We start from the raw sequence: 27,275 nt of genomic DNA, 5'->3' as shown, positions 1-27,275 counted from the left end.
GAAACATATGTAAAACCATTGTAGAAGAACAGGTTACTCCAGCAACTGGATATTAGAGAGCAGCAAATGAATTACTATTTCACAAGAACATGATGAACGCTTTCAGGATAATTTGCAAAAAACGCCCACCCATCAGAATTTAGAAGTGTAAACTGAGGACATGTGTATCACTAAGATATTTGGAGAATACTAGCATTTTTATTGAAGTTCTAGCTGCATCCAGATCTATTTAATACTAAAGAAATATTCAACATTTACTTTTTCTATTCTTTTTCGTGTGCGACAGTACAACAAAGCAAATGAGATAGCTAGTGCTAGCTACATTTGACTGCTTTGAAGAAGATATTTAGTGCCATCTAATACAAAAGTAACTGCATGTACAGTACGAATAACAAAACTAGTATTATGTTGCCTTAATGCATAAGTAAAGAATCCATTTCTGACCATTTTCCACACAGACCATTTGCCTAATGAAATCAGCCTTCCTTCCTCTTCAAAGCACTGCTTTGTATTATCATGGTTGGATGAAAATAGCCTTTTCACTGGCTCAAACCACTCCATTTCATTACCACAGTGTACAATCATAGTGCAAAGCAAATTCAGTCATACAGACCACCTGATGTTGAAATAAAAAAATCCCATTTGATTAGCTGAGTGAAAGGTACTACAGCTGCACTTTGTACAGCAGGCAAAATTATCTTAAACCCCTCATATGCTGAAATTGACAGGGTACTCAAACTGCACTTTGCTTGCATGCACCCACCAAGAGTAGAAAATACAAGGCTCAGAACACAAATAAGCCCTGGGGAGGCATTCCAGCACAAATTTTGCCCGCAGTATCAGTGACAGTATACATGGAACTATTTGGCAAATCCCTACACTATTGGGATGAAGGGGCCACTTCTGACCTTTGGAGGCATCTGCAATCTGAATGCAATGGCATTACAGCAATTCAGTGGAGATGAATATATTTCTTTGATTGCAGTATTAGTATCTGTCTTGAAAATGACAGTTCATGTGCAAAATTACACAGCTTTTCTCAACCACTTGTAGTGGATGGATTTACTTTCTGAATTTTAAAATTAACAAACCTTTCCAGTCAGCTTTGAAAGATCATCTCCTCCCATTATCTGCATATCTTGCATAGACTGATCATTCTGAAAGAAAAAAGACAAAACTTTGAAACTGGATGTAGCAGTATAAAATAGAAGTATAAAAATATTAACAGTATTTTTATCTTTCACAGTCTTGGATACTGGATATTTGGATACTCAAATAATTATTAGCACTGATTTATGACAGAAAGACATTAATTCCTGTGGCTTCTACTATCTCCTGATTGTATTAACACTAAGATCAAGCTTCAGGATTCACTCAACCAGATAATATTGTTTTTTTTGTTTTTTAATAAGTGATGTTCCCTTGGTTGCTCTTCCTTAGCACGAAAAGTGTAACATATTTGTCCCTTCCAAAACATGAGAACAGGTGCAACTCAACATCTGACAAAACACCTGTAAGTACATTCTTTTTGCAGAAGAGATTTTATAAACACAGACAAAAGGTACCTTTGTCTGTCACTCACACTCAGCTATGAAAGAAGAAATTCATTCACGCTTTTTCCTGGAAAATGTTTTGTAATTATCATTTTCTATGCAGAAAAGTTACAGCATAGATGTGTATGGCCATACAGTTTCAAGAGTTTATTTCTTCTTTTTCCACTAACATGAACATAAAATCCATGAGATCAATTCAGTAAACCAAAATACTGTCAATCAGTCAGAATGACCTTATCCCAGCAGAATAGTATGCTTCGATTTTCCTGCTAGGAAAGGTATCTACAAAAAAAAAAAATAATAAAATAAAATAAAATAATAAAAAAAATCAACCTTCAGTAAAACTTTTTCTTTAGATATATTTGCTTTACAGACATTTGCAACTGATGTCAGTTCTGATGGAAAATTCTCAGACAAGCTCTAGTTTAAACTGACTAACAGCAGCACACAATGTAAATGAGGGAGGAAATTAAAAAATACGTAGTCACAGCAAGTCTGTATGACTTCCCTAAAGAAAGCAACAGCAAAATTAAGTATAATTAATATGGGTTTTTTTGAGAAATTGGTGCATGTGCTACTCTAATCTCCCTACTCACAAGAGATAGGGCTGGTCCACCTCTATTAGTAGCTGCAGTGCTACATGACACTGCAGTTCACCAATAACCAATAAGCTTTGCCATTACGAACAACTGCTGAAAATGTAACTTGAGAATACATTTGCTTTTTTTTTTTTCATAAATAAACCCAATGCTCTGAAGTCAAATTTTTCAAAAATAACCAGTGAGACAGCAGCAGGAGCTCTGAGGTAGGTGAGGATTTCCTGGTGGACTGCAGGGTTAGCAGCAGGGTGGCATGGTTCCAGCCACATGCCTCTGCACTTCTCCTGTGCAGATGGGAGCTGCACCTGCTGGTGCTCCCAGCCCAGGCAGAGCCCCAGGGCTTTTAAAGGTGCCACAGCAGCCACTTGGTCACCAGCAATGCTACAACCCCAGCAGCCATGCATGGTCTCAGCAGCCTTCCTACATAACTGTAAGCAATGCTTGCAGCATGGCCCAGAGGAGAATTTGTCCAGGTTTGCATACTGGAGACCCACCAGAAGAATTCACTTTTGCTCCAATTCCACTCCCTTAAAAAAATCCCGTACCACAGCTTTGCACATCCATAGCAGTCATTGCCTTAAGAAGACAGAATGTAGCCCTGTCTTCACTTTTTCTGCAGCAGATATAGGAGCTCTAGATGTTTTTCATGCTGCTCTGATTCATTTCCTGGGAAACAGAGCTAGAGCTGGAATGAGAGTTACATCCATATGTCTTCTAATATAAATTCCAACATTTCTCTTATTTTTGCAAGAGTAACAGAAAAAATAACAAAGCAACTGATTCCTCAGAAGATTATTTTAAAACTAAATAAGTAAAGGCAGGGAACATTTAAGCCTTAAATGCATAGGCCTTTTGTTGTAGAGCAGGCCAGGTCATTCTTCAAAAGTCAGGGACATATTCAGGTCAAGAGTAGTATTAGACTATAAAAAGAAGATTCTAATATCTATCATGGAGTGTGTAACCAAGGCAGTGACAAAATATTTTTTCATTTCCAAATGAGGAAGGCTAGAATTTCAGTAACAACCAACACACGGCAGTTGAAAGGGGCAGTTGGCCCTTGGTTGCTAGCTGAAAAAGAAAGAAAAAAAAAGATAAAAAAAAAGAAAAAAGAAAAAAAGGAAAAAGGAAAAAAAAGACCAGTGAGGTATAGCAATTAATGAATTTGTTTATTTTTAATTAAAAAAAAAAATCTCTTTCAGCAGTCTTCACAGCAACACTGTTTCCTCTGCATTTGGTATTTCTGGCTTCAGCTGAAAGGGACATGCTTAAATAGCAACTTTATTACTGGTGAGCTGTTAAGCAAACACAAAAGCCATTGAGAGCCAGGGGATCAGAGCATCCCCCAGGCTGGGTATTTACACACTGGTGGCTATAGCATAACGGCACACCATTAGGAAAATCCTTGTGTTCTGACTGGAGAATGATTGCTGTCAGAGGACAGGGCAGAGTGTTACTAAACACCATAAGAAATGCATCTCAGAATGCTCCATACAAGGTGCTTTCAAGAAATATGGAATAATGTCTAGCATCACAGGGTAGTTATTCTATTAGGGAAAAAAAAAAAAAAAAAAAAAAAAAAAAGTTTCATTGACTTCCATGCCATTTAGAACCATCTCTAAATTTATCAATTAATTCACAAAGTGAAATACATACCTGCCAAATAGCAGGTCTCAGTAACACAATGTCACATTAGAGTAATTGCAACATTCATACAGAGAATGTGCACACTACGGTTGCCATAGGAACCTCACAGTGCTTTTTCCTGAGTTCTCAGTTTATAATCTCAAAATAACACTGTACTAAATGTTAAGTATAAAGCACAATAAATGTCAGGGGAAAAAAAAAAAAAAGGAGATCTGATTCATTCAGTACCTCTTGTAGCCCAATTCAGAACAGTTTGTTTAATTTTCACACTCTCAAGTCATTCAGTGCTCCTCTTTCCCTTTGGGAGACATTCCATATTTTCACACAACTGATACAATTGAGTCTACAGGGCTTCTATTCTAATAAATGCAAAGACATGAATTAAAGTTTACTTTCAGTATCCCAAAGTTCCTCAGTATTTGCTTTCTAACTTATTTAACTGCTATCAACAACATTTTTGCTGTTAAATGCCTGGGACTAAATATAACATTCCAGATAGACATCTGAAAACCACACTGTGGTTTTGTTGTGCAGCAAACAATGCGTTGCCCTTGTTCCCAACAAATCACAATGCATTTTGTGCTATCCCTACATCTCCTTGCATGCTTTATTTAATACAACATTTCTCTTTATTCCGTATTTAATAAATTTGCATTTTTTCAGGAAAAACTTCAATGGAGTTGTTCTACTTGCTGTGTTACGTTTTCTCACCTGTTCATCTTTGTTTTCTGATTTTATTTCCTGCACATCTTGTCATTATGTATCCTCACACCCTATGAATACTTAATGAGTGAAAGCTAGAATGCTGCAATTTCCACCACCATTTTTTGCAGCAAGCAAGATAAAACTTTGACTTTCTATGTTGATTGAAGGTATAGATATTTAAATTCCATCTATACTAAGTCATGTCTTTTGAACTGGGCGAGGCACAGAATTATTACATCTCACTTACATCTCCTGAGATCAGCAGTTGGATACAGTTCAAGTTACAAGTGAAATGAGTTGGGTGGTCTCAGGAAAATTTATTATAAACAACATTGCTCATCTGAAAATTGCACCAAACTGTGAACATCTGTTACTCTGCAAAAGAAACAGAATCTGGAGTACATTAATACTGGGCTCAGTGAAACAAAGACTTTTTAACCAAAAAAAAAAAAAAAAAAAAAAAAAAAAAGAAAGTAGTTCTAACAGTTTACAGTTTAAATGCATAATCAAATTACAAAATGACACCAAGGCATTATCACACAGAACACATACAGTCACTATAGTTTGCACAGCTCATATGCAGCTTCTTGGGAAGAAATGTGATTACTTTTTACCATCTAAAATTCATTGGAGAAACAAAGGAACGTGACAATCAGAGCAGCTCACCAATGGGCTTGTCCTACACATCCACTAAGCAGAGCAGAGTTCAGTCCATACATTCACATAGGCCTCCCCACTAAGCTTGTCATTAACAGCACATGATGCACGCTACTGCTAAGCTCACAGGGTCATCCATCACCTTCAGTAAAGATAGAAATACCCTGTCCCTAATTTAGGCATCTGAAAGTCAAAATCTATGAAACTCATCTTGGGCTCCCATCGTAATCACTGGAGGAAGCCAGATAGATCAAGGAAACCCTCTGTTTCACCTCACGGGCAATCTACAGCAAATAATTCACACCTAGATGTCTAATTGTCAGACATCTGAAGTTAGGTGAAATTAATCCCAACTCAGCAGACTGAGATCAATATTTTCATCCCATAAACCTCACTGAGCATTCAGAAAAAAATTATTTTCAATCACATTTACTGCAGGCATATAAGAAGCAATGATCTTGACTACTATCCACTACTAGCATTCTGAACTCTCCACTTTGGATCCCTCACACAAACAATTAATGCAATTCCCTTGGTACTAACAGGATAATTTGCTCGTGTGTTTACTCAAAAGTTTCATTTTAACCACAGCAAAGTATATTTGAGGAGAGATATTAAAAGGTACAACCAGTCTAGGACTTCTCTTTGCATGTAAAAAAAAAAATTAGCAACCAAACTAGTCTTTGCAATTTTTTTTTTTCAAAAATATTATCTAGGATGATTAATAGGACTCTACAATCTAGATTTCCAAGATTATAAATATAAATTTACCCATAGTGTTTACCCACTGAATATCAAAAACAGTTGGATTTCATTTGTGTGGGGTTCATTATCTGGAAGAACAGAGTCTTAAAATGTCTCAATACAACAATAACTTGTGTTTGATACCAGAGAAAGGATAGCAGCTGGGCTGGATGTGTAGTAGTTCCTCTAAAGGCAATTGGAATAGCTACATTTTGATTGGCACTGAGGGAACAAGGTGGATGGCACTGAAGTCAAAGGGGAGATGACATTTGCCAGGGTAATGAATGACGATTATATGAACAAAATTCTTGGTACAAAAACTGATATTTTGAAACCTCACACGGACACAACTGACTTATGAAATAGACAGAATTTCAGAGGCATGGCTGTGTGGAAGGCAACTGCTTAAACAGACCGCTGAAACTGAAATGGAAAATGACAGAAAACCCAAGCAGAACTATATATTTTGGCATAAAATTAACATATATTACAGATACGTTTTACAGTTACGAAAAAAAATAGCACTCAGATGAGAACAGAAGCAAATATGACAAAAGTTTACTTCCCAGTTCACATCCATCAAAATTGAACCCACAGAAGCAATGCCTCTCACATAACTTTAAATAGAAAATTATTACTTCTATGTGACTGAACTGAAGCTAACTGATTCATAAGAGAGCCAGACTTTCTCCATTTAGCAAATAGCAAGGTAGAAACTAATTGTAGGTATTTGCAGAATGTAGCTAGATATATCTGCAATTATAAATATTTCTGCTTTGGAATTATGTACTGTTCAATAATTATATCATCTTTTGCTACATGACCATGCTGTATCATTTCTGTCACAAACATAATAATTAACATGAATTTTTTGATGTTCCAGTTTGGATGCAGACATCCTAGCATAGAACTTGCTTGCTTTGCAGGCTGCCTCTGAGAAGTGTACAACGTGTTGGTCTGAGAAGTGTCAGTATGATATCCACATCATCTATCAACGTATTTTGACTACTGAGTAAAGTCAAGCATTTAAACATATCAAGTACAAGCTATTAAATTATCTTCAATATATCATCACAAATAAGAAGATCAGTGGAGTCATTATACACAAAGTACCATACTTAAAAGCAACATACACTTGAAATGATACTATTTTGGGTTTCTTTCTCTGAAGAATAACAGCTATGAACAAAGGACCTCAAGTGCGTAGGTCAAAACATGAACAGTCAGAGAACAGCTAGTAAGTCCTGCTAAGCAGAAGGTTGTGCAAATGAATGGGAGTGATATGGATCATTCCTGGTAAAGACTGGAAAGCATACCTTCCCTTACCAAGAATCAAACGTGCACTGAAAGGTAGACTGCAACCTCCGGGGCACACCCGTATTCAAAACAATCCAGTGCCAAGTCACTGATAGATTTGGAGGAGCTGCCTTAAGTACCTTATGAACATAAAAAGGATGATGAACCAACTAGAATTACAGTAAACTGGCATACAATCACTGCTAGGCACCATTTGTTGCACAGGAACAGTAAAGGTACATTTATATTTGAAGCACTGACAGCTTTGTACATCTCCATAAGCCTTGAAGTTGAGGCCACAAAGCTTTCCTGACCTGCTTGTTAACTATACCACTAACAGTGCTGCACTGTCTCCTGTCTTACTGCCAGCATAACCTGGGATAGATAAACCCATACAAGTACAAATTTACAACCCAAGCTTCAGTTACTACAGCGTAAGACATACCTTTACATCTCTATGCTCCCATCTACAGTATGACTAATTTCACTTATTTCTCATTCTTTTTCCTCCGTGTTTTTATTCCTAAACAAAAAGCTCTATCACACAGATTTGGAAAAGCTTCAAATTTAGGCCTGTCTATCCAGTTCCAGGGAAGTCCAGAGCTCTGCAGTGAGAAAGTAGGCTGTGGACAGAGAAACATAAACAATGAACTTGCTTGCAGCAAGGAACTACTCCTCACTAGCTGATGCAGTAGCACATGTATAAGATTCTTCCTTTCTATAAAAGCAAGGTAGATCCTTCAGCTTAACTTTCAGGATAACAGTAACTTATTAAACTTAAGAAATTGGACTGTTTATAATCATTTGCTCACACATTCAGTAATTTCTTGTATAACAGGACTCCTATAGGTATTTTATGTTTTTAATCCAAAGAAGGTAAGGTATCCTGAAACAAGCATGATTTAGTAGGTACTAAAAATTCATCTCTCCATGGAGGCTTCCATGGAGATCCTCTGATATCTACTAAAGCACAAACTGCCACTGAAGCTTTTCACCTCCTGGTCAAGGCATTTGGAATTGATCCTTCTTGTGTGTACTCTCAGACATTAGCAGAGATGGAACTGACATACTAAGTAAATACAGATTACACCTGTAAATAAGAACATATTTGCTGGAGACAAATACTAAAAGATGTAAATTCTTTACAGTATGGTTTTGTGGGTGGGTTTTTATTTATACATATATAGATTTTTTATGCTGGATGTGTGTGTTGAACACCATATTTCCATATATTACTAAGTTCTGTAGATATACAAAATTAAAAATATTCAAATATTTTCAAATAAAAAAAGAGTTCTAAACTTCAAATCTAAAACTTACAGGAAAAAGAAAAATTCAGGAACCATGCTTGCCAGAACTGCCTTAATCCTTCTCAGGCACTCATTTAGGTCTGCCAAGTGGTATTACAGCCCACATGCAAGCCGACGGTCACAGCATGGCCGACTGGGGCTTCTTTTCTTCCTCAGTTCTCAGTAGACTGCCATGAGCTAAAGATTGCAGGGAGACCTCTTGTTGCTGTGCCAAGGCAATGCAGACATAGAGGATATCAAGCAGGTTGTGGTCCACTATATTATCGTCAGCAAAAAGAAGATCACTGTTGGTTTAAGTCTATACTAAGTTGAGTATGTATCTTATAGCTAATTACTGTTTATGATTACATACACGAGCATCACAGCAGCAGGACTAGGAGTCACATTTGCTAGTATTAGTATGCCAGCTGGGACACTACCAGATCCACAGGTACTGTCTTACCCCATGTTTCTAATTCTACTGAAAAGTAGCACAGGAAAGTAAACTAACAGTGAAAAAAAGTACAGCAAGTTTGTAGCTCTGTACTAAAAACATTGAGAGCTTCTGATAGGATGGGAGAAAACAGGTTTATCTAGACTAAGCACAAAGTACCAACCTCCTGACCCTGACCATCAGCAGCTTCTAGGATTTGATGACAAAAGGAAGCTAGGAGAAAAACCTTCAAACCTGTCACATTGCAATGGGCTGGAACAACACATAGACAAGTTGAAGCAAATTCTCAAGAAATAAAAAACTCAAATGTTTAATCCCTCTTAGCAATCTGAAGCCTAGTGTACAATTGACTATCACAACTACTACAGCTCTGTAGTGCACTCTTTCATACCACTGCATTTAGTCTCTTAGCTAGTGACAACTTGGAAAGTTCAGACAATACAAAACCTTTGTAAGTTTTCTTGAAAAGTTATTTTCTACTATTTCTTCTTCATTTAAATATTCAAACTTATGTTTATCAAAGGAAGAGGGAAACCAATTTTGTATTTGTCACATTACTAAGCATTGAAGTAACACAGCACTTTTTGTTATCATTATATTCCTTTACAGTAACCCTTTTGTTTTATGCCTTACAGCATCCCTGAGGTGTGGCACATCACACATGCTATGATCTGTTTTAAGAAACAGCATTTAAGAGATGCCAGTAGAACAGAGTCATAGAATTCCTTGAGAAAATTAGAACCCTCAGGCATCTTTTAATTAATTTTGCCCCATTTCAGATCTTAAAAAAAACCACACACTAAATAGTATTATTAGCATCCAAATAAATGAATCAAGGTGGTACTTTGCCAATGCATAAACATGGCAAGGTACTTTCAATCTTGCCAGATCTCATTTGTACAGCAGGATTAGCGACCGTTGTGTTCTGGACCTTTCATATAGGGAAAAGCCTATCTCCCTGATACTGCAAAGCAACCTGAAAATATGGTCTCTCCTATTGATGATAGATAGTATTGCTGCAGATGTCATTTAGCAGTACCTTGCTACTTTTTTGGCAGAATGCAGAACAAAATATTTTACTAAGACTTAATTTCAATTTTGTCAGGCTTTGTAGCAAACCACCGCTTTACAACAAATACTGCATCCAGGGGAACTTCAGAATCTAATTCTTCTAAAAGAAAACCTCTTGAATGATCTTAAATGATATCCCTTGGTGCTTTGGATCTGTTCTCAAATCGAACAGTTTAAAAAACATCCACAGTCTCAAATGTCAAGATGTTCCAGAAGGCTGGATTGCTGAAATATACCAAAGATTAAGGCCCATGAAGAAAATATATTAAAAAAGTTAAGAAAAATGAACTTCAGATTTAAAACTTCATTTTTTCACAGTAGCTGTACCCTCTGTGACATGGTGTAATCTAAAACTTTTTTTTTTTCTTTTTTTTCCAATTTGGGAAACATTTTTCAAAAGAAAAACATGACAGCTTATTAGAAAAACACTGCCCTTGGGGGAGACAAATTCCTCCAGAAAGATTAGAGAAAATCTCTCAAGGAGTTTGCATCAGATCTGAAGTCCAGCAGAACAGAGTATCGATCCCATATTATCTGAAAAGTATGTGTGTATATGTATTTTTTCAGTTAGAATTCCACAGCTAAAAAACACAAAGCAATACAAATGAAGGCAACAGCTAAGCAGGGAACAATGACTAAAAATGAAGTTTCTTGAGAAGGAAGGCAGCTGCTAGCGTTAATGTGTCTCATAAATTCCTTAAAATAGTATTTTGATAGTGCTGGGGAGCTCAGCACAACCTTGCCTTCACAGCCACATCTGTTCCCATTCTGTCCCCATGGCAATCAGGCTGCTTCCTACTCAGCTCTCCCCCGGCTGATCTGTTTGGTTCGCCCGAATCTTTTATATGTGAATCACTCAAACACTTACTCATACTTTAAAAAAAATCCCTAAGAATTCAGATGGTGTTAACATATTTAAGTGGTGTGTAGGTGTATTATCTGATGCATAAAGTTACAGAGATCACCTTTCTATAAGCAAGTTTTACATTATAGATGAACTTGATAAATTGCCTTTATGATAGGTTTATAATGATCTTTGTTGAACTATGCCACAAATCAGTGCCTTAGATTATTACTAACACTTTGACCTGTAAGCAGCATCCAACAGGAAATGCTGTATGTTTTAATTAAAATCACTCAGAAACATTTTATTGCTTCTTACATTCAAGACAGCCTTGAGCAAGTGATGACTTTAAGCCCTCATATCTCAAAGCTCTGCAATCAGATTGAATGGAGCTGTGGATGCCTAGGAGAGCATCCACCTCCAGATCATGACACCAAGTCTTTGGATCACATTTTATTACGAATAGTAGGGCTTTTTCCATCTGGCCTTGGAGCACCAGGAAATGTAGGCTGGCTCTCTAAAAGCAATTAAGGTTGATCCTTGATAAAGGAGAGGTGGGGTCTGAGGCTCCATCTCCAGTATGGAGGATTCACAGGCTATGGACAGACCCATGCCTCCAGCTGGAGCGGTGCTGGCTATGCAACTTACTGCTCACCAGCTGTCCCAGCTGCTTGTAACTCCCTCTGGCAGGGGCTGCTGGGAGGCTGAGATGCTTGTGTGCAGCTGGTTCATTAGAAATGGACCTAGCTGGCTGGAGCAGTTTGGATGGGAAGCCTCTGGAAACCACTCTCACATGGGCTGAACTGTGCTCAGAACAAACCGAGCTGGCAAATGTGACTGGCACGAGGACACCACACCCAATGAAGAATAACAGGAGGCTGTCACTGCTCGAGTCAGTGCAGATGCAGTCAGGAAAAAAAAGGCCCATTTCCAGAGTCTTAGCTTATACAACAAACTAAGAACTATCCATACCTGGTGTGACACAGATGTATCTGGCATGAGCTTTTCTCAAAGCTGTCATCCTGTCACACTGCTAACACCAGTCACATTTTAACCAACTGGGCTGACATTCCTCACATGATTTTTTTGTAATTATTCAGCCAGTTGCAAGAATGAGCTTTTGGAACAATTTCCACTACTAACACTTGTTCAGTTATTTCTCTGAAAAAACTGAGTGTCTCTGAGGCTGACACTTTGCAGTAAGACACTACTGCAACTCAAAGCAGTTTTTGTTTCCCTCAGGAAAATCTTTCTGTTTTTAAACAAATCTTAACACTGGGAAAATGAACATTTGGACACAGATTGGAGGAGTTTCAAGGGCTGTGAATTCTAGCAGTTTAAATATTCTCTCTGCACAAAATATGATCTGTTTCCACTGTTCCTCATCTTATTAACAACTTCAGGTCTCATCGAGTTTCAGAAAATGATGAAATCCACCAGAAATCCAGAGACAGGTTTAGTGCCCGCTTAAGACTTGGTAGTATCTTCAGCTTGGATCTCTACAGGGCCTTTTACTCATTAGTTTTCACAAATCTGAACATTTCACAGAGCTTTTAGTCAAAAAGATTCTACTACTTGAGGATCCGAATATAATTTTATCTGTGCAAAAGTACATCAAGACAAGATCCCTCTGCTAATGCTTGCAATAGAATTCTAGTCCCAAGAATCCCATGTTTTGCTCGCCCATATGGCAGACATCTATTTGGCAGCACTGTCTATCCTCACTAGAACACATTTCTCAGCACAACTACAACTTAAGGTCCATATCAGGAACACTGGTAGCTTCTGTGGACTAAAGACTTCTGTTGCCAGTTATCTTTTAAAAGATATAATGTTGCAATTTTTCATCTCTGTACAGGTGTTCAGTTTCAACAGGGCTGATCACCAGCTGCTCTCCAGAAAAAGGTTTAGAAAATTAATATTTTTTTAAGTGTTGTACACGTACAACCATTTACCCATCGAATTGATCTTCTGCAGATAATATGGAGTTCAATCCTCTGGAAGTATTGCAAAATTTGGCCTTAAAGTTCAAAGGAATTCATTCTATTAGGTAGGCTCTAATTTCTAATTCTTCCGTGGCTTCTTAACATCAAGGAAGATGAAATGATCATCAGCCAAATTGTGCTAATGAAGCAAAATGAAGGGAATTCAGAACTTACCCAAGAGAAAGCCTGTAACTAACTGCAAGAGCCGATGTGGGTTCCCTTTCATCTCAGAACACACGTTTTTCTCAGGAGATCATAAGCTGTGTTATGACAGCAGGTAGGTATGGAGATAAACAATCATCATAACACTGCTGAGGAGTTTGGGGATTGGTTGCAAATCATTAAATCCAAACAATGCACTTAGTTGTTTCTTTTCTGTTGCTGCAGTAGTAAAATCACTAAGAAGTTACTTGCTTGTAAGTTGATCGCAACTTAACATTTTAAGATCTAAATGTAAAGTTCACACTTAAATAAGTTCTGTACAGTAAAATTATCTTGAATAGGAATAGGTGATTATGCAAAGAACAGATGTACATTGCACACAGTGGTTACAGTCTTATGTCTAACGCTGCTGTGTTTTTCAAAATCTAAGTATTTAATAATGGCAGATGAAAAGTAAAGCTGTGTGGCAGAAAAATAAACTATTTTACTACATTTACTAACTAGCTTTCAGCTTACTCATTAAAAAATCCCTGTCTCCTTACTCCTACAGTAGAGCGGTTTAGCAAAACTATTTACTGAAATGGCCTCATATGGACAAAAACATTCAGATTTCTACTAAACAATGATTATTTTGTTGCTTGTTTTCAGAATTTTGCAGCAGTAATGGGCCCGTTTATGCCAAGATTAATAACCAACAGTTGTAAATATATTTCAAACAACTGGAGGCTGAAGAGGAAACAGATCATATCAATGGATTTGTTTGTGAACCAGCTTGAATGCAACCATTGTGCATGGATTACAATTCAAGGCCATTTTTCTCTATTAGTTATGTTCTGGAAACTATAAATAATGTACTAATTTTAAAGGATTGCATGAATTGGCTCAGTCCACAGAATCTTCTACAAGTTCCCTCCAAACTAGCAAACAACGATCCTTTGAAGTTCATTCATATTTTTTCAGGATGATTTTCAACAAAATCTTCCTGCTACTAGAAGATGGAAAATGCACTTCTAGAATCCACAGGCACTGCATAGAAAACAGATCAATATTCTGCAATAATCTTTGCTTGACATGGAATCTGTAACTATGATATATCATCTGACTGTCACACAATACATCTACAATCCTCTTTCAGAAGCGCACTATGCATGTTCAAGATAACAGAGATGATTGGTCTGCTGTCATGTTAGACCACACGGGTATACCCAAAGAAATCACAGAAGTCTATAAGAAAATGATCAAACTCACTCCTAGTTTAGCTCAATATCCTTTTCATGGGAAAAGCTATGCCATCGAGATTCACTCATCCTGCTCCAGAACATGAAGTTTACTATCATACTAATTTAGTATCACATAATAATTCTAAGAATGAAATAGACAGCTAGGGAAAATAATACGGGAGAAAAAAAATTCAGAAGAACAAGTGCACGTAAAGGGCACACTGGTCTGCCTTGGATGATATTTGCAAGCCCATCTTCCTTCTCTATTGCTTTTTATTCTTGACTTCAACTTTTCATGTATCTGAAAACTTTTTAAAATTTTCGTATGAAATGCAGAGCTCTGACTCCCTGTGCAGGAGTGATTACTTGGGAAGAAAATTCAGTACAGTGAAACTGAATCACAGAATCAGAGAATGGCCTGGGTTGGAAGGGCTCCAAGGCTCATCAAGTTCCAACCACCCTGCCACAGGCTGGGCCACCAACCTCCAGATCTGGCACTAGAGCAGGCTGCTCAGGGCCCCATCCAACCTGGATGTTCCAGGAGCATCCACAACTTCTCACGGCAGCCTGTTCCAGCACCTCACCACCCTCTCTGTAAAGAACTTCTCCCTGATATGCAGCCTAAATCTTCCCTCCCTCAACTTAAAACCATTTCCCTTTGTCCTATCACTGTCTACCATTGCAGAAGGTTGATTCCCCTCCTTTTTATAATCCCCTTTTAAATACTGGAAGGCTGCAATCTGGTCTCCTCACAGGCTTCTTTTCTCCAGGCTGAACAAACCCATCTCCCTCAGCCTGTATTCATAGGGGAGGTGCTCCAGCCAGATCATGGCTCTCCTCTGGACCCTCTCCAACAGCTTGTTGTATTATTCTTGTACTGGGGGCTCCAGACCTGAACACCCTTCATCTGATGGAGCCCAGGATACCATTGGCCTTCTGAGCTGCAAGAGCACACTGCTGGCTCATGTTAAGTTTTTCATCCACCAGGACCCCCAGGTCCTTCTCCACAAAGCTACTCTCAAGGAGTTCTTCTGTACATGTATCTGGGATTACTCCGACCCGAGAGCAAAACCTTGCATTTTGCTTTGTTGAACCTCATTAGAATCACATGGGTCTACCTTTCAAGTTTGTCCAGGTCCCTCTGGATAGCATCCTTTCTTTCTAACGTGTCAATGGCACCACTCAGATTAGATTGTATTCTCCCACTCAAAAGTCTCTATTCATAACTTATGCTATATTCAAATCCAGTCACTTTGAATTTGATATCTAAGAAGTTGCCAGATTCTATCAGTATTTCCATTGTTATCCCTTAAAACTTTGCATGCAGCTTATCCATACCTGCATCATATTTCAGGAGAGGACTACTTTAGTATTTCTTTGTCTACCCACTGGACATATTGGTTCTTAAACCTTCAATTCCTGTAACTGAATGCACAGGCTGCAGCCTTGTCTGAAAGCATATTTTTACTTCCTATAGAAACTGAACTGTATTTTTCCATTTCCTTAGCTCACCGGAATGCTAAAATGATGCAGTATGGATAGCTAGGAAGTTTATATATGTGCACAGAAACTTAAAAGCTCAGATGTAGGTCAATAAAGAAAAAAATAGGTGTACTTAATTTGTAAGCAAATTTTGTATCTGTAGGTGCAGAAATATACCACTTACAAAGAAATAATTACATCGGTCTACCTCAGATCTTAAGAACATAAACAGTATTTTTAAATACAGTTTCTTATGTTGGACTTCTGAAAATAACTATAAAATAATGAATTAACAGTGTTTTCCCATATTACTTCTATATAAACAAAAGTCAGTTTACTGACATGCCAATGAGATCCTGAAACAAGGCAACACTTGCAAAACATGGGAATTTTTCTCATAAAAATAATCAGTCTTAAGTACATATTTCAATACCTCCCAAATCAAATAAAACCATTCTGATTCTAGAAGTACAAGCAGCCACTCATATTGCCAATACCCAGAGAACTTAAATGTAATGCTTTTTAAAAAAACAATTCATTTGCATGAAGAAGTTTAATGATATTGTCACTGATGCCAACATCTGATTTTAGGTCACAATTGCAGCCCATTTGCACTACACAGTTAAATCAGGAACTCCCCAGTTTAAAGTATGACCTCTAAAAGTTGACTAACCTTTCAGTATTGAAGCTGGAATGAGACAATTCAAAAATCCCATGAATTTGAGCTGAAGTTAGTTGTTGGTTTTAAACAGCTGGAGGGGAGGGAAAGGATACATATTGAAAGAAGTACATTGAGAGCAGCAGGATTCCCTTTAGAGAGAAATAGAGAGCAGTTAGTAAAAGGAAGCAGAATAAATTGTATGAAAAGAACTATGTTTGTAAAATGAAAGAGGAATGAAAACAGAAAAAAATGAGTCAATATAATAAGTCTTTATAGAGAGCAGAACAGAAAAGGCAAAAGGAAGAAAATTAGCAGAACTGGTAGTGCTTCAAAACTTCACATAGTCTTACTTATAAAACTGTAATTATTAGACTCATGTTAAAGTGTAAATCACTGTGGGTATGCTGTTACAGAATAAACTGACATGAAGGCTTTGGTAGTCTCATATAAAGCTGGGAGGCAGAGTCATTCAAACTCAGAACAGCTCCAATGTTCTGACCAGAGCTGTGTTGCACAGGGCTATGATCTGAAATTTCAGAGAAACTCCCCTTACCTGTAACTGAACTGGACCCAGCTGTAGTTCAAAACGCAAAGGACAGCAGGCAGTGGTACTTTTGTCAGCATTACAACTACAGATCGCTCACTGAATGAACCCACAAACATTACCGTCACTTTGAATTTACACTCCAATATTGCTCAGCTTCTCAAGACAAGGCAGACATCAAGCACTGCTCCAAGGACAGTTCTGTTCCAATCAAGAATAGTTTGTCTGACATTTGATGGGAAGCTTTTATGAGAAATATTTATTTTCTAGAAATTAGATGCAATCAGTAGTTCTGGTGAAGGAGTTAACTTCCTGCTGAAGCACCCAAAATATCCAGCCATCAAATGCTAAGATAATCCAGAACTTAGCCTTGATGATTGCATCCTGTATGCCCAAATCTGTATTGCAGTTTCAGCTTTATATAGCATGCTGTTACTTTATTTCTTAAGTAATTATGTGAAGATTTCCAAACTTTTGTGGTATATGTCTCATGCCACCTAAGGATTATGGGTTAGCATTGCTAATAAGAGTTGACTTGTCCCCCAGAAGAGATATATTAAAACTGTGGTATCTTCACACTGGATAAGAGAAAACTCAGTAGGGAAGCCATGGGCATTACCTATAATGTTAAAAAAAAAACCCACAAAACAGTTTAAATAATTGCATTATTCTCTAAGCAGTACTACTGAATTGCTGTCATTGCCATGCTGAAGAAAAATCTTTGATTTCTACATACCTTTGTATGAGTCTAATCTAGTTTTCTGATTTATTAATTAGCTCTATAATACTGGTAAATAACTGGAAACTGTATTGTACAGTCTTTGTATTGCACATGTGCTTCACACACCTTACTAGTTCTTGAAACAGAAGCCCTAGGACCAAGCTCTAACCAAATGGAGACAAAAGGCACTCATACTCTTCTCTCCTATGATGGAAAAAAAAGGTTGGATTTGCAAAAATTTAGGAAAAGCATATGGTTGTTGAGAGCAGAGCAAAATGCCCACCAATCAGCCTGTCTGTGGAAAGGACACAGAGATACTGTGGAAGCTCCTGAACTCAGCAAGTTCCATGTCAAAGAGAAATCATCCCATGCATTCGGTGTACTTTCTCAGACATTTCTAGGACAACTTCTAGAAATGCTCCCTCGCTATGGGTGTGAACGAGAAGTACGATGTGGAATATAAATAAGTACAGCTTATGCAAACAGAAATTGTAATCACACACTCCAAAAAGATGCAGGCCATCTCATTATCATTGCCCCACAGAAACAAATGAATCATTACTGCAGAACTTCTTCAGAAGATAACAGCAGGACTTTGAGCCTGCCTCAGCACTGCATTTGGTTCAACATCTTATTTAATTTTCTTATAAAGCACTATCATCATCTAGTGGTATATTTTGCTTCCATGTAAACTGCATGTTATCAGGAACGAAGCACTTCATTTACTTAGCATTGAATATGGCAGAGATTTATTTCCTTGAAGTTGTGCCAAACTGTGGAGGGATACAAGGAATGTAAAGAGAAGTAACATGAAATAACAACAAAACTGTTGAGGATTTCAAGAACAAACAACATGTAGACATTCCACAAGATGAGAACTTCAATAATTTTATGTCCAAAAGTGATGACAGGCTAAATAAAAAATACAGCTTGAGGATGCTTCATACTATCACTCACACTATTCAGAAAGTATACAGGGTTGTGAACAAATATTTTGGGAAAAAAAAAAAATCACAAAAAAAATATTTTGAAACAAAAAGATTTTTCAAAGCTTTTTTCTTACAATTAAAAAAGTACCACAATTGTGAGAGTCCACTATTTATTATGAACACACAACTGGATGTTGACTTACGTGGTAACTTTTCAGTCTAACAAAATCGACTTTCATGGAGATGAATCTTTCTGAATTTCTGCTGAGATTTTTGATGTGCTCCACAAGGTCAGCACAGAACTTGTAGCCACCTTTGAGAACACAGAGAACCACAATATCATTGTCTCCAATGTCTTGCATAATATCCTTAGCCAGTCGTTCTGTCCTGGGGAAAAAAAAAAAAAGAAAAAAAGATGAAATAATGTTAGGTGTGCGTTCCCTAAGTTTATGGTATGCTTTCTTATGGTTACAAGGAAATAGAATCATAAAAATATTGCATGGCCCACAGTCTGCTTCAGCACCTTGACTTGGTTTGAGTGGGACTGAACAAGAGGCAGATATGCAGGCCGGATGCAAGACGCAAAGCATGTGAATCAAGCTGGATATGTTTAAATTTATTAATCTCCTAATTATATAAAACAAGTAGCACATCTCACTGTGTGCTGAATTCACAAGCACTTCAGAGACTTCAGAGTAATAGGTGAAACACTGCATTCAGTTTTGTCTTGGAGGAAACTTCAATATAAATTATTTCTGTAAAACGACATACCTGATTATTTTATTTGCTACCTGAGAACATTAAATCAAATGAAAGAGAGGGAGGAGGATTATTAAAAAATATTTCAAACTGACAGGCTTTGGAGAATGCTACAAGTACAGTTTTAATAAGAATATAAGCAAGTACTATAAAGACATATCTCATCAATAAAAATTTTATGTAGAGTGCAGTGTAAGTGCCTTGTTCTCGGTCACACACATGAGAATAATCAAGGTTATGTCCTGATTAACCTGCAGTTGCAGGGTCTTCTCTTCAGTTATTCTGCATTGCAAACACAATGTGGCAGATTGAAACCAAAAGATGCAACATTTCTGCCACTAGTACAGAACAGAACTAGTACAGAATTTTTCAAGATGAAAACAATAAACTTGAATGTTCATCTCAAACAGTTTTCATTTCTAAAGAACAAGGTAGAGAGTATTTTAGATCTAAAACAAATACCTGGTCACTGCTAGAGGTAAAACTCAGATCAACAGAAAACTGAAAATGCCATTTAATGTTCTGAGCAACAACTCAGTGCATTGTTTTCTGTAGAAGCTTTTTTTCTGGAAAGTTTTTTGATAAGTCTCTGGATTAGATTAGTAGATTCAATAAGAATACATTTCTTGGCAATACGTAATTTATCAATAGATAAATCCCATAATTTATCCTGCATCTTTCATGATCATATTTTTTTCTCTACCTGCAATAGAAATGTGTTTGCCCCTATATATATATATACATTGAACTTGAGTGAAATCTACACATATGCATGTACCAGCGAAGAACAGACACTAAACTGAAGCTAACAGACTAGTTATGAGCCAACATGACATATTTTCACATCTTTGTAATGCTCAAGAAAATTATGTAAAGCAATAATTCACATTTTTAGATTCAGAAAACAGACGGTATTGTGAGATTATCTTGTTAGATCTTAAACATGTAATTCCTTTTATTGAAGTACAGACCAAGATTAGTAGAAGTTTTTCACTTATTTTTTCATTAAAAAAGTCTTTTGTCATCTCTTATCAAGTCTGAGAGTTATGGGGAAAACTTTTTATTCAGAAGAACCATTTTTCTGATGATATTTATTTGTATTATTTCTTAGATTGTCTTAGGAAATGAAATTTCCAAAAATTCCAAAGACCTGTTAGTATGAGTATGAACTCCACAGCAGACAAAAATGTACTCAGTAAAAAGATGCCAGTTTTTAAACCTACGTACAGAGAAACAAGAAAATTTTCTCAAGTGCTGAGCCTTCTTCCTACAAGAAAATTTTGCATGGTCACAATATATTCAATTCTGTTTTCTTATCCATCAGAACAGAATGAGCCTTTTCTGGAAGAGTACAAAAATACAGTGGAATTCATTTTGCTGGAGTACAAAAACACCAAACACCACTGTTACTTCAGACAAATTTATAGTGAATCCCATGAGAAATAAAGTAGTAACATATTTATTTAAAAAGATGAATCAAGAGTCAGTTGGCCTTACACAAAAAAAGACAAAAAAGACAACACAATGGTAGCTGAAAAGGTGATGAAAGAAAGCTTGTGTTTGAAACAAATATAGGAGTTATTACTCTTCCTTAAGATGAATGTTTACAACCTTCTTTCAAGGAGTTCCAACAATTTTAATACTTGCAACTGGCTGTTTAAATGCGGAAGGTAGAAAGCTGCAGATTAAAAATATCCCATGAAATCCATTCAGACTGTTTGGACTAAATGATCTTATCATTCTTCTCCAATCTAAACGATTCCATGATTCTATGCTCCCAATACTTTCTTAAAAATTACCATTTTTCATTTTGTAATTTTTAAAAAGATTTTTAACAGCATATCAAATTAACAACTGAGTATCAACACTGAGTTGGACTACCACAAATATCAAAGCAACTTAGCTGCATGCACTGAGAGCATACAGGAACTATTACTAGGAGGTATGATGGTTGATGAAGCCTAGGCAGGCTGGCTCTCTACACAGCTTAAATGACAGAAGTCAATGGTGCAGTCTGGAACAATCGGGTTAGTCTACATTAATGATTTCTATCAGGGAATTCTCAAAGTTGTACTCAATTAAAGATTTTTTTCTCTCTTTTTATGTAAAAAACATACTACAGGGTGCAAGAGAAACATTCAAGTATTACTATGTGCAGAACTTTGTATTTGTCCTTCCTGTGTCGGTTCATCCCTCCTGTACACTGGCACTTCAGCACCAGTGTCTCTATATGATCACATTCTCTTTTTTGTGGGAATCCTGTACCATTCAGTGTCCAAATCAGAAGCTAGCTGAAACAAATTACACAATGAGTTGCAAGGGACAGCAAGTCTATCATTTCTTAACTGTCAAGCAGTATTTTTACATCCCAAATTAAACAAATAAATGTATAATACAACATATTAGGACAAATGTTATATATACACTGCCTGCAGATAACACGGATAACAAAAAAGAATTCTAATACTGACCAAAGTATTTATTTAATAACAAAAAAAGCCACACATACCTGTCAACAATAATGCCATGCGGAATAAGCACGTATTCCAAATCTCCATAGTAGTGCTGTGGATAAGTAAACAAATCCAGACTGTATCCAGGCCAATCATCTGAAATCTGAGTATTAAATAATACTGTTAGGAATACCCAATGGTGTTTGACAGTATATAACTGATATAAACTCATTCGTTTAATACACTGGACTGAAGTAACAGATGACACACAGGAAAGGACTCTGCAAAGGCAGATTCAGACAGTGGGCTTGGAAGGTATAAAATCATAAATTAAAAGCATGAATTCTGCTTTAGAGGTAGTGTAAAGCCACATATTCTATAGACAGAGGAGTACATATAGTAAATTATGTGCTTCATGGACTGTATTCATAAAAATCAGTGAAAGACTGTCTTGCCAAAAGCAAGGTTCCTAATTTAAGTAAGTCATCAAAGATGAACTTTTACCAAGAGTTCATGTGTCACCTCAATATCAACTAGTCTGTAAACTCACACATTTACAGCAAAAAGTATTTTAAGATTTAATACACATTAGCTTCATAACTGTCAGAGTACAACAACTATGAGAATACAATGGTAGTAGAGATTATATAAGGCAAAAATCAGCCAGGCAAAGTTATCAGTAGATTCCCAAGAGAAACAAGATGCTACAACTCCTCACCAACAATTTTCACAATACAATTCTGCATGAAAAACAAGACCTGCAAGTTAAAAATCTTTCTTGGAATCATAATTAAATTTTGCTTCAGTATTGGTACATAGATTCCAGTCTGTACAGATACGTGTAGAGACTGGGAGAAGAACCCATAGAGAGCAGCTCAGAGGAGAAGGACTCGGGGATTCTGGTGGATGAAAAGCCAGATATGAGCCAGCAGTGTGGAAGGCCAACAGTATCCTGGACGACATCAAAAGAGGGGTGGCCATTAGGGTGAGGGAGGTGACTGTCCCCCTCTACTCTGCTCTTCTGAGGCCCTATCAGGAGTACAGCAACCAGGTTGGGGACTCCAAGCACAAGAAAGATCTGAAACTGTTAGAGAGGTCCAGAGGAGGGCCATGAAGATGATCAGAGTGCTGAAGCGCCTCTCCTATGAAGAAAGACTGAGGGAGTTAGGCTTGTTCAACTCGAAGAAGAGAAGGCTCCAGGGAAACTGTACAGTGGCTATCCAGTACATAAAGGGAGCTTATAAGAAGGATGGAAACTGAAAATTTACATGGACAGGTAGTGATAGGACAAGAGGGATTGGTTTTAAACAAAAAGAGGGGGGATTTAGATTAGATATTAGGAAGAAATTTTTCACTCAGAGGGCAGTGAGGCACTGGAACGCCCAGAATGCCCAGAGGAGATGCGGATGCCCCATCCCTGAGGTGCTCAAGGCTGAGTTGGATGGAGCCCTGGACAGTAGGATCTGGTGGATGTCAATCTTGCCCACAGCAGGGAGTTGGAACTAGAAGGGGTTCGAGGTTCCTTCCAACCCAAGCCATTCTATGATTCAGAATAAAGTGATACCTAACAGGTTTTCTTCACAGTCACATTCCTCGAGTAACTTATTGTCTTTCTCCTTGATCATGTGAACATTAGTTAGCAGGAAAAATGCTGAGACTTGCCTTTGAGAAATGCACCTCAGCATGGCATTTCTACTAAACATGACTTCTAAATGCCAGTCTCTGAAACTAACCTCTACTTACAGTTTCATCCAGTAGAGCAACAAACCATGACACTAAGATACCTAGGCTAACATGGCATACTTGTTTCTGAGCTGTTCCTCCACATCTGTAATCTTGTTGAAGTTACCTGCAGTGCTGTGTAGTGCTGCATGATAACAGTGCTACATCTCACAGATTTTTGGTTGGTTGGGTTCTATTCCACATCCGTGGACAACTACAGACACCCATACCATCAGGTGTTCTTAGCTCTGCACAATAGTTTCTGTATTAAAAAAAAATAATAATAATAAAACAACAAACCAAACCAAACCAAACCAAAAAGCTTTGTTGGCAACTAGTATGCCTGCGCATAAAGAGCATGACTCAGAGATCACTGGAATCAATGAAAGCTTTTCCTGACTTACACAAGCCTTGAGACTACACATAGGAAAAAAGTTATTTAGTTATGTTCCTCGTTTCCACAGAAACAGGAGAGTATAAATATACTCCTCAGCAAGAATTTTAATGAGGCAAATCTTGCTTCAAAAACATTGCTGCTGAAGGCCTGGGAAGCCTATTTTCCTGTCTTCCTTCTCAGGGCATAGAGGTGGCTGACACTTATTTAAATATTTTGTAGCAATGAACTGTCTGGCACAGTCCTGCACAGAAGCACTTTAACATAAAAGGAAACAATTTCATGTAGAGATCTGAATTACGTAAGAGCTATAAGCTCTCACAGAAAAATTCCAATACCAATTATTTAAGTCAGTATCACTTCTTTACGCATCTTTCTCATCAAATTATATGTTTCTAAACATGGTGCACATCACACGAAATGAACTGAAACTGCTTCAGAATTCATACAAATAGACATCTCTTACTCAAGTTACAAACTATCCTTTCTGAGCAACAGTATGAGACCTTTATGCTTTTATCTATCCTTCTGGTTCTCAGGAATAAAAAACTAGAATAAAGAAGTTCTTATTTACAAGTGTCCACTGGCATTTGGCAAATAAAATTAAATTCATATGTACTTTCTAATTAATTGCTTTGTAATATAATAAGTCCATTCCATAGTCTACTTTCTTTTAGACTGATATTTCCCAACAATATGCCTTAGAAAATCTGATTTATCCCAAAGCTAATCAGAGTGTTATGCTGTAGGACAATTTTCAGGTAACTGCCAATTTTGATGAGCATTTTGCTTGTGAACTGTGTGATTACCCTCAGTAGCAAAAAAAAATTTAAATCTCAAATTAAATTCAACTTCCATTCCATTGAATCTCAGCTTCATTAAGGTTGGAAAAGACCACTGAGATTATCTAGTCTAACCATCAAACCATCTCCACCATGCACACTGAGCCACGTCCCTCAGTGCCACATCTACACAGTTCTTGAACACCACCAGGGACAGTGACTCCACCACCTTTCTGGGCAGCCTGTGCCAATGTTTCTGAGAATAAATTTTTCCTAACATGCAACCTGAACCTCCCCTGGCACAGCTTGAGGCTATTCCCTCTCATCTTATCTCTGTTACTTGGGAGAAGAGGCCAACCCCCACCTCAGCACAGCTCCTTTCAGGCAGTTGTAGAGAGCTACAAGGTCTCCCCTGAGCCTCTCCAGATCAAACAACCCATATCCCTCAGCCACTCCCCATAAGGCTTGTGCTCCAGATCCCTCACTAGCTGTGTTGCCCTTCTCTGGACACACTGGGGACTCAATATCTTTCCTATGGTAAGAAGCACAAAACCAAATACAGTGCTCAAAGTGCAACAAGTATTTCCGGCTTTAATCCTTGAAAAACCCAAGGAAAATTTTTGATTGTTTTGACCAGATAAATAAACATAGATATTAATTATATTGGTACACAAATGTGTTTAAAAAAGCCCACAGTGAAAGAAGCAGCTATTTCTTAAGTTCATGTTCAGCATGTTCAAGCAGCCCAGGAGAAATTTCTTGGTGAGTCTCCACAAAGCTGATTGAATGTACACAAATAAGAATACAAAAACACATGGCAAGATCTGAAAGACTTCTTTTGAGACAGAAAAGAGAAAACGGAGAAATCCTACTGAACTACCTTCGGAGGAACACTGCTGGCTTTGTTGTCCAACCAAGTGGGCACACAAGGGGCTAAGCACAGCTCTTCCCTTAAAGTAACAAAAGCCTGGATTCTGCTTTGGTACGAAATAAGACAGCTGAGCACCAAGCAAAATCCGTGTTTTGTAAATGCAAATCCTTCTCCCGGTAGTTTTTGGAAAGGTACCAAGCAAAAGACACAAAGTCAGTGCAGCGAGGAACATACATCTCTGCCGTAGCACTCTCTCGCACATTACGACAGGCACTGACCATGGCAGAGACCACCGGGAGAAGGCAGCGGCCGCAGCTCAGCCCAGGCGCAGCGGCGGTCAGGGTGTGAGCGCCGAGCCGCCGCTGCGGGAACATGAGAGCGTTCCCAGCGGGGTGCCAGCGATACCGCGCAACTCGGTGTCCGTTTTATAGGATAAATTCACTTGTGCCATGGAACAACGAGCACATTCCTTCACTTCTGCGTCATTCATTCATTCCCACAGCGCTCAAGCGCCTTTCTGAGGTGCTCGCTTCCTCCCGCCACACAAGGGCGCGGAGCAACGTGACGGTGCTTCCCCACGGGCCCGCACCGCGCCAAGGCAGCCCGGCATCGCGGCGGGGGCCGGAACGGCTCTATGGACACCTCGAGCTCCATTAATCAATACGTTCTGTCAAAGCCACAGCACGGAGCGGGGCTCGGAGCGGGGGCAGGGCCGGGAGCGAAGCAGGGGACCGGCCGGGCCGAGCGCAGAGCGGGCGGGAAGGAAGGAAGGGGCGGCGGGGAAGCGGGAGGGGTCCCGAGCGGCCGGGCCGGGCCGGGCGCCGCTTGCATTTACCACAACGCCGCGGCCTCCGCCTCCCCGCGCCGCCGCGCCGCTCCCGCCGTGCCCGGCCATCTTCCTCCGAGCCCGCCCGAGGGGCTGCGGCGGGGCGGAGTCGAGCAGGGCCGGGCCGTCCGGTGCCCCCGGCCCCCGGCGGGAGGTGGGCGGCAGAGGGAACGGCTGGGAGCCGGGCTGAGGGGCGAGCCCCGGTGTAGGCCGCGGAACTGGGGGCGTGAGTCCCGATCAGCGGCTTTCGGAGAGGAAGTACCGTGATGCACGCGTTAAAACGTGTGCCGTTCCGAGTGAGGAAACGGCGGCGCGTGCAGAGCTTTGTCTATAAAAGGCGGCTGGAGATGGAAGGCGCCTGGAACTGTCTGAAGCTTGAGAAGGGCAGCGCTGCCGGCAGGCTGGGCAGGAGCGAGGCACCGTGCTGGAGATGTGGGTGCAGCCCGATAAGGGGCCCGGGCCGAAGGAACGAAGTGGATAAGATTAAAGCGGTGTGGCTTAAACGGACGGTTTAACAGGTTTGCACTTACACTCTAGAGAAGGAGAAAAACGAACAAAAAAAAAAACCCTGTCAGGGATTTTACTTTCCATTTTTGCTGACTTCTGAGCTGATGCTCTCCCCCAGCACCGCAATGGTGTTGGAGTAATCAGCATCTTCAGGAGCTGGACTCGATGATCATTACAGGCCCCTTCCTATTCGGGATATTCCATGGTTCTCACTGCCTTCAGCCCACTGCAGCCTTTTCCATGCTGTGTGTTTTCATTAGACGGGAAGCAGAACAGGAGCCACCCTCCTGCCTTCCCTCCTCTGCTTCTCTAAAATTGTATAATGCTGTCCTTTCACAGTCTTACAGATGAGAAAGATCTTGCATCCTTGAGGTTGCTCTGAGCATTGCACACCTTTAAGT

The 27,275-nt window shown here is 38.8% G+C and overlaps 1 protein-coding gene across 3 annotated transcripts in view; it reads right to left on the bottom strand.

Moving 5' to 3' along the window:
- Window positions 1–26,915, bottom strand: part of PRTFDC1 (phosphoribosyl transferase domain containing 1) — a 63,018-nt gene extending 36,103 nt beyond the window's left edge. Inside the window, exons 1-4 of one of the 3 annotated variants that reach the window (XM_048951753.1) lie at window positions 26,377–26,915; window positions 21,829–21,935; window positions 18,764–18,947; window positions 1,092–1,157 (exon numbers count right to left, since the gene is read on the bottom strand). In XM_048951753.1, the coding sequence (XP_048807710.1) occupies window positions 1,092–1,157; window positions 18,764–18,947; window positions 21,829–21,935; window positions 26,377–26,436 (417 nt within the window). In that variant the 5' untranslated portion in view covers window positions 26,437–26,915. The remainder of the gene's footprint in view (window positions 1–1,091; window positions 1,158–18,763; window positions 18,948–21,828; window positions 21,936–26,376) is intronic. The other 2 variants (XM_048951750.1, XM_048951752.1) reach the window with 2 other exon arrangements.
- Between the last annotated feature and the right edge of the window lie 360 nt (window positions 26,916–27,275).

Source organism: Lagopus muta, chromosome 7, assembly GCF_023343835.1.
Source record: "Lagopus muta isolate bLagMut1 chromosome 7, bLagMut1 primary, whole genome shotgun sequence".
Taxonomy (NCBI): Eukaryota; Metazoa; Chordata; class Aves; order Galliformes; family Phasianidae; genus Lagopus; species Lagopus muta.
The sequence above is the reverse complement of the archived record's forward strand: the minus strand, read 5'-3'. Positions and strand labels throughout refer to the sequence as shown.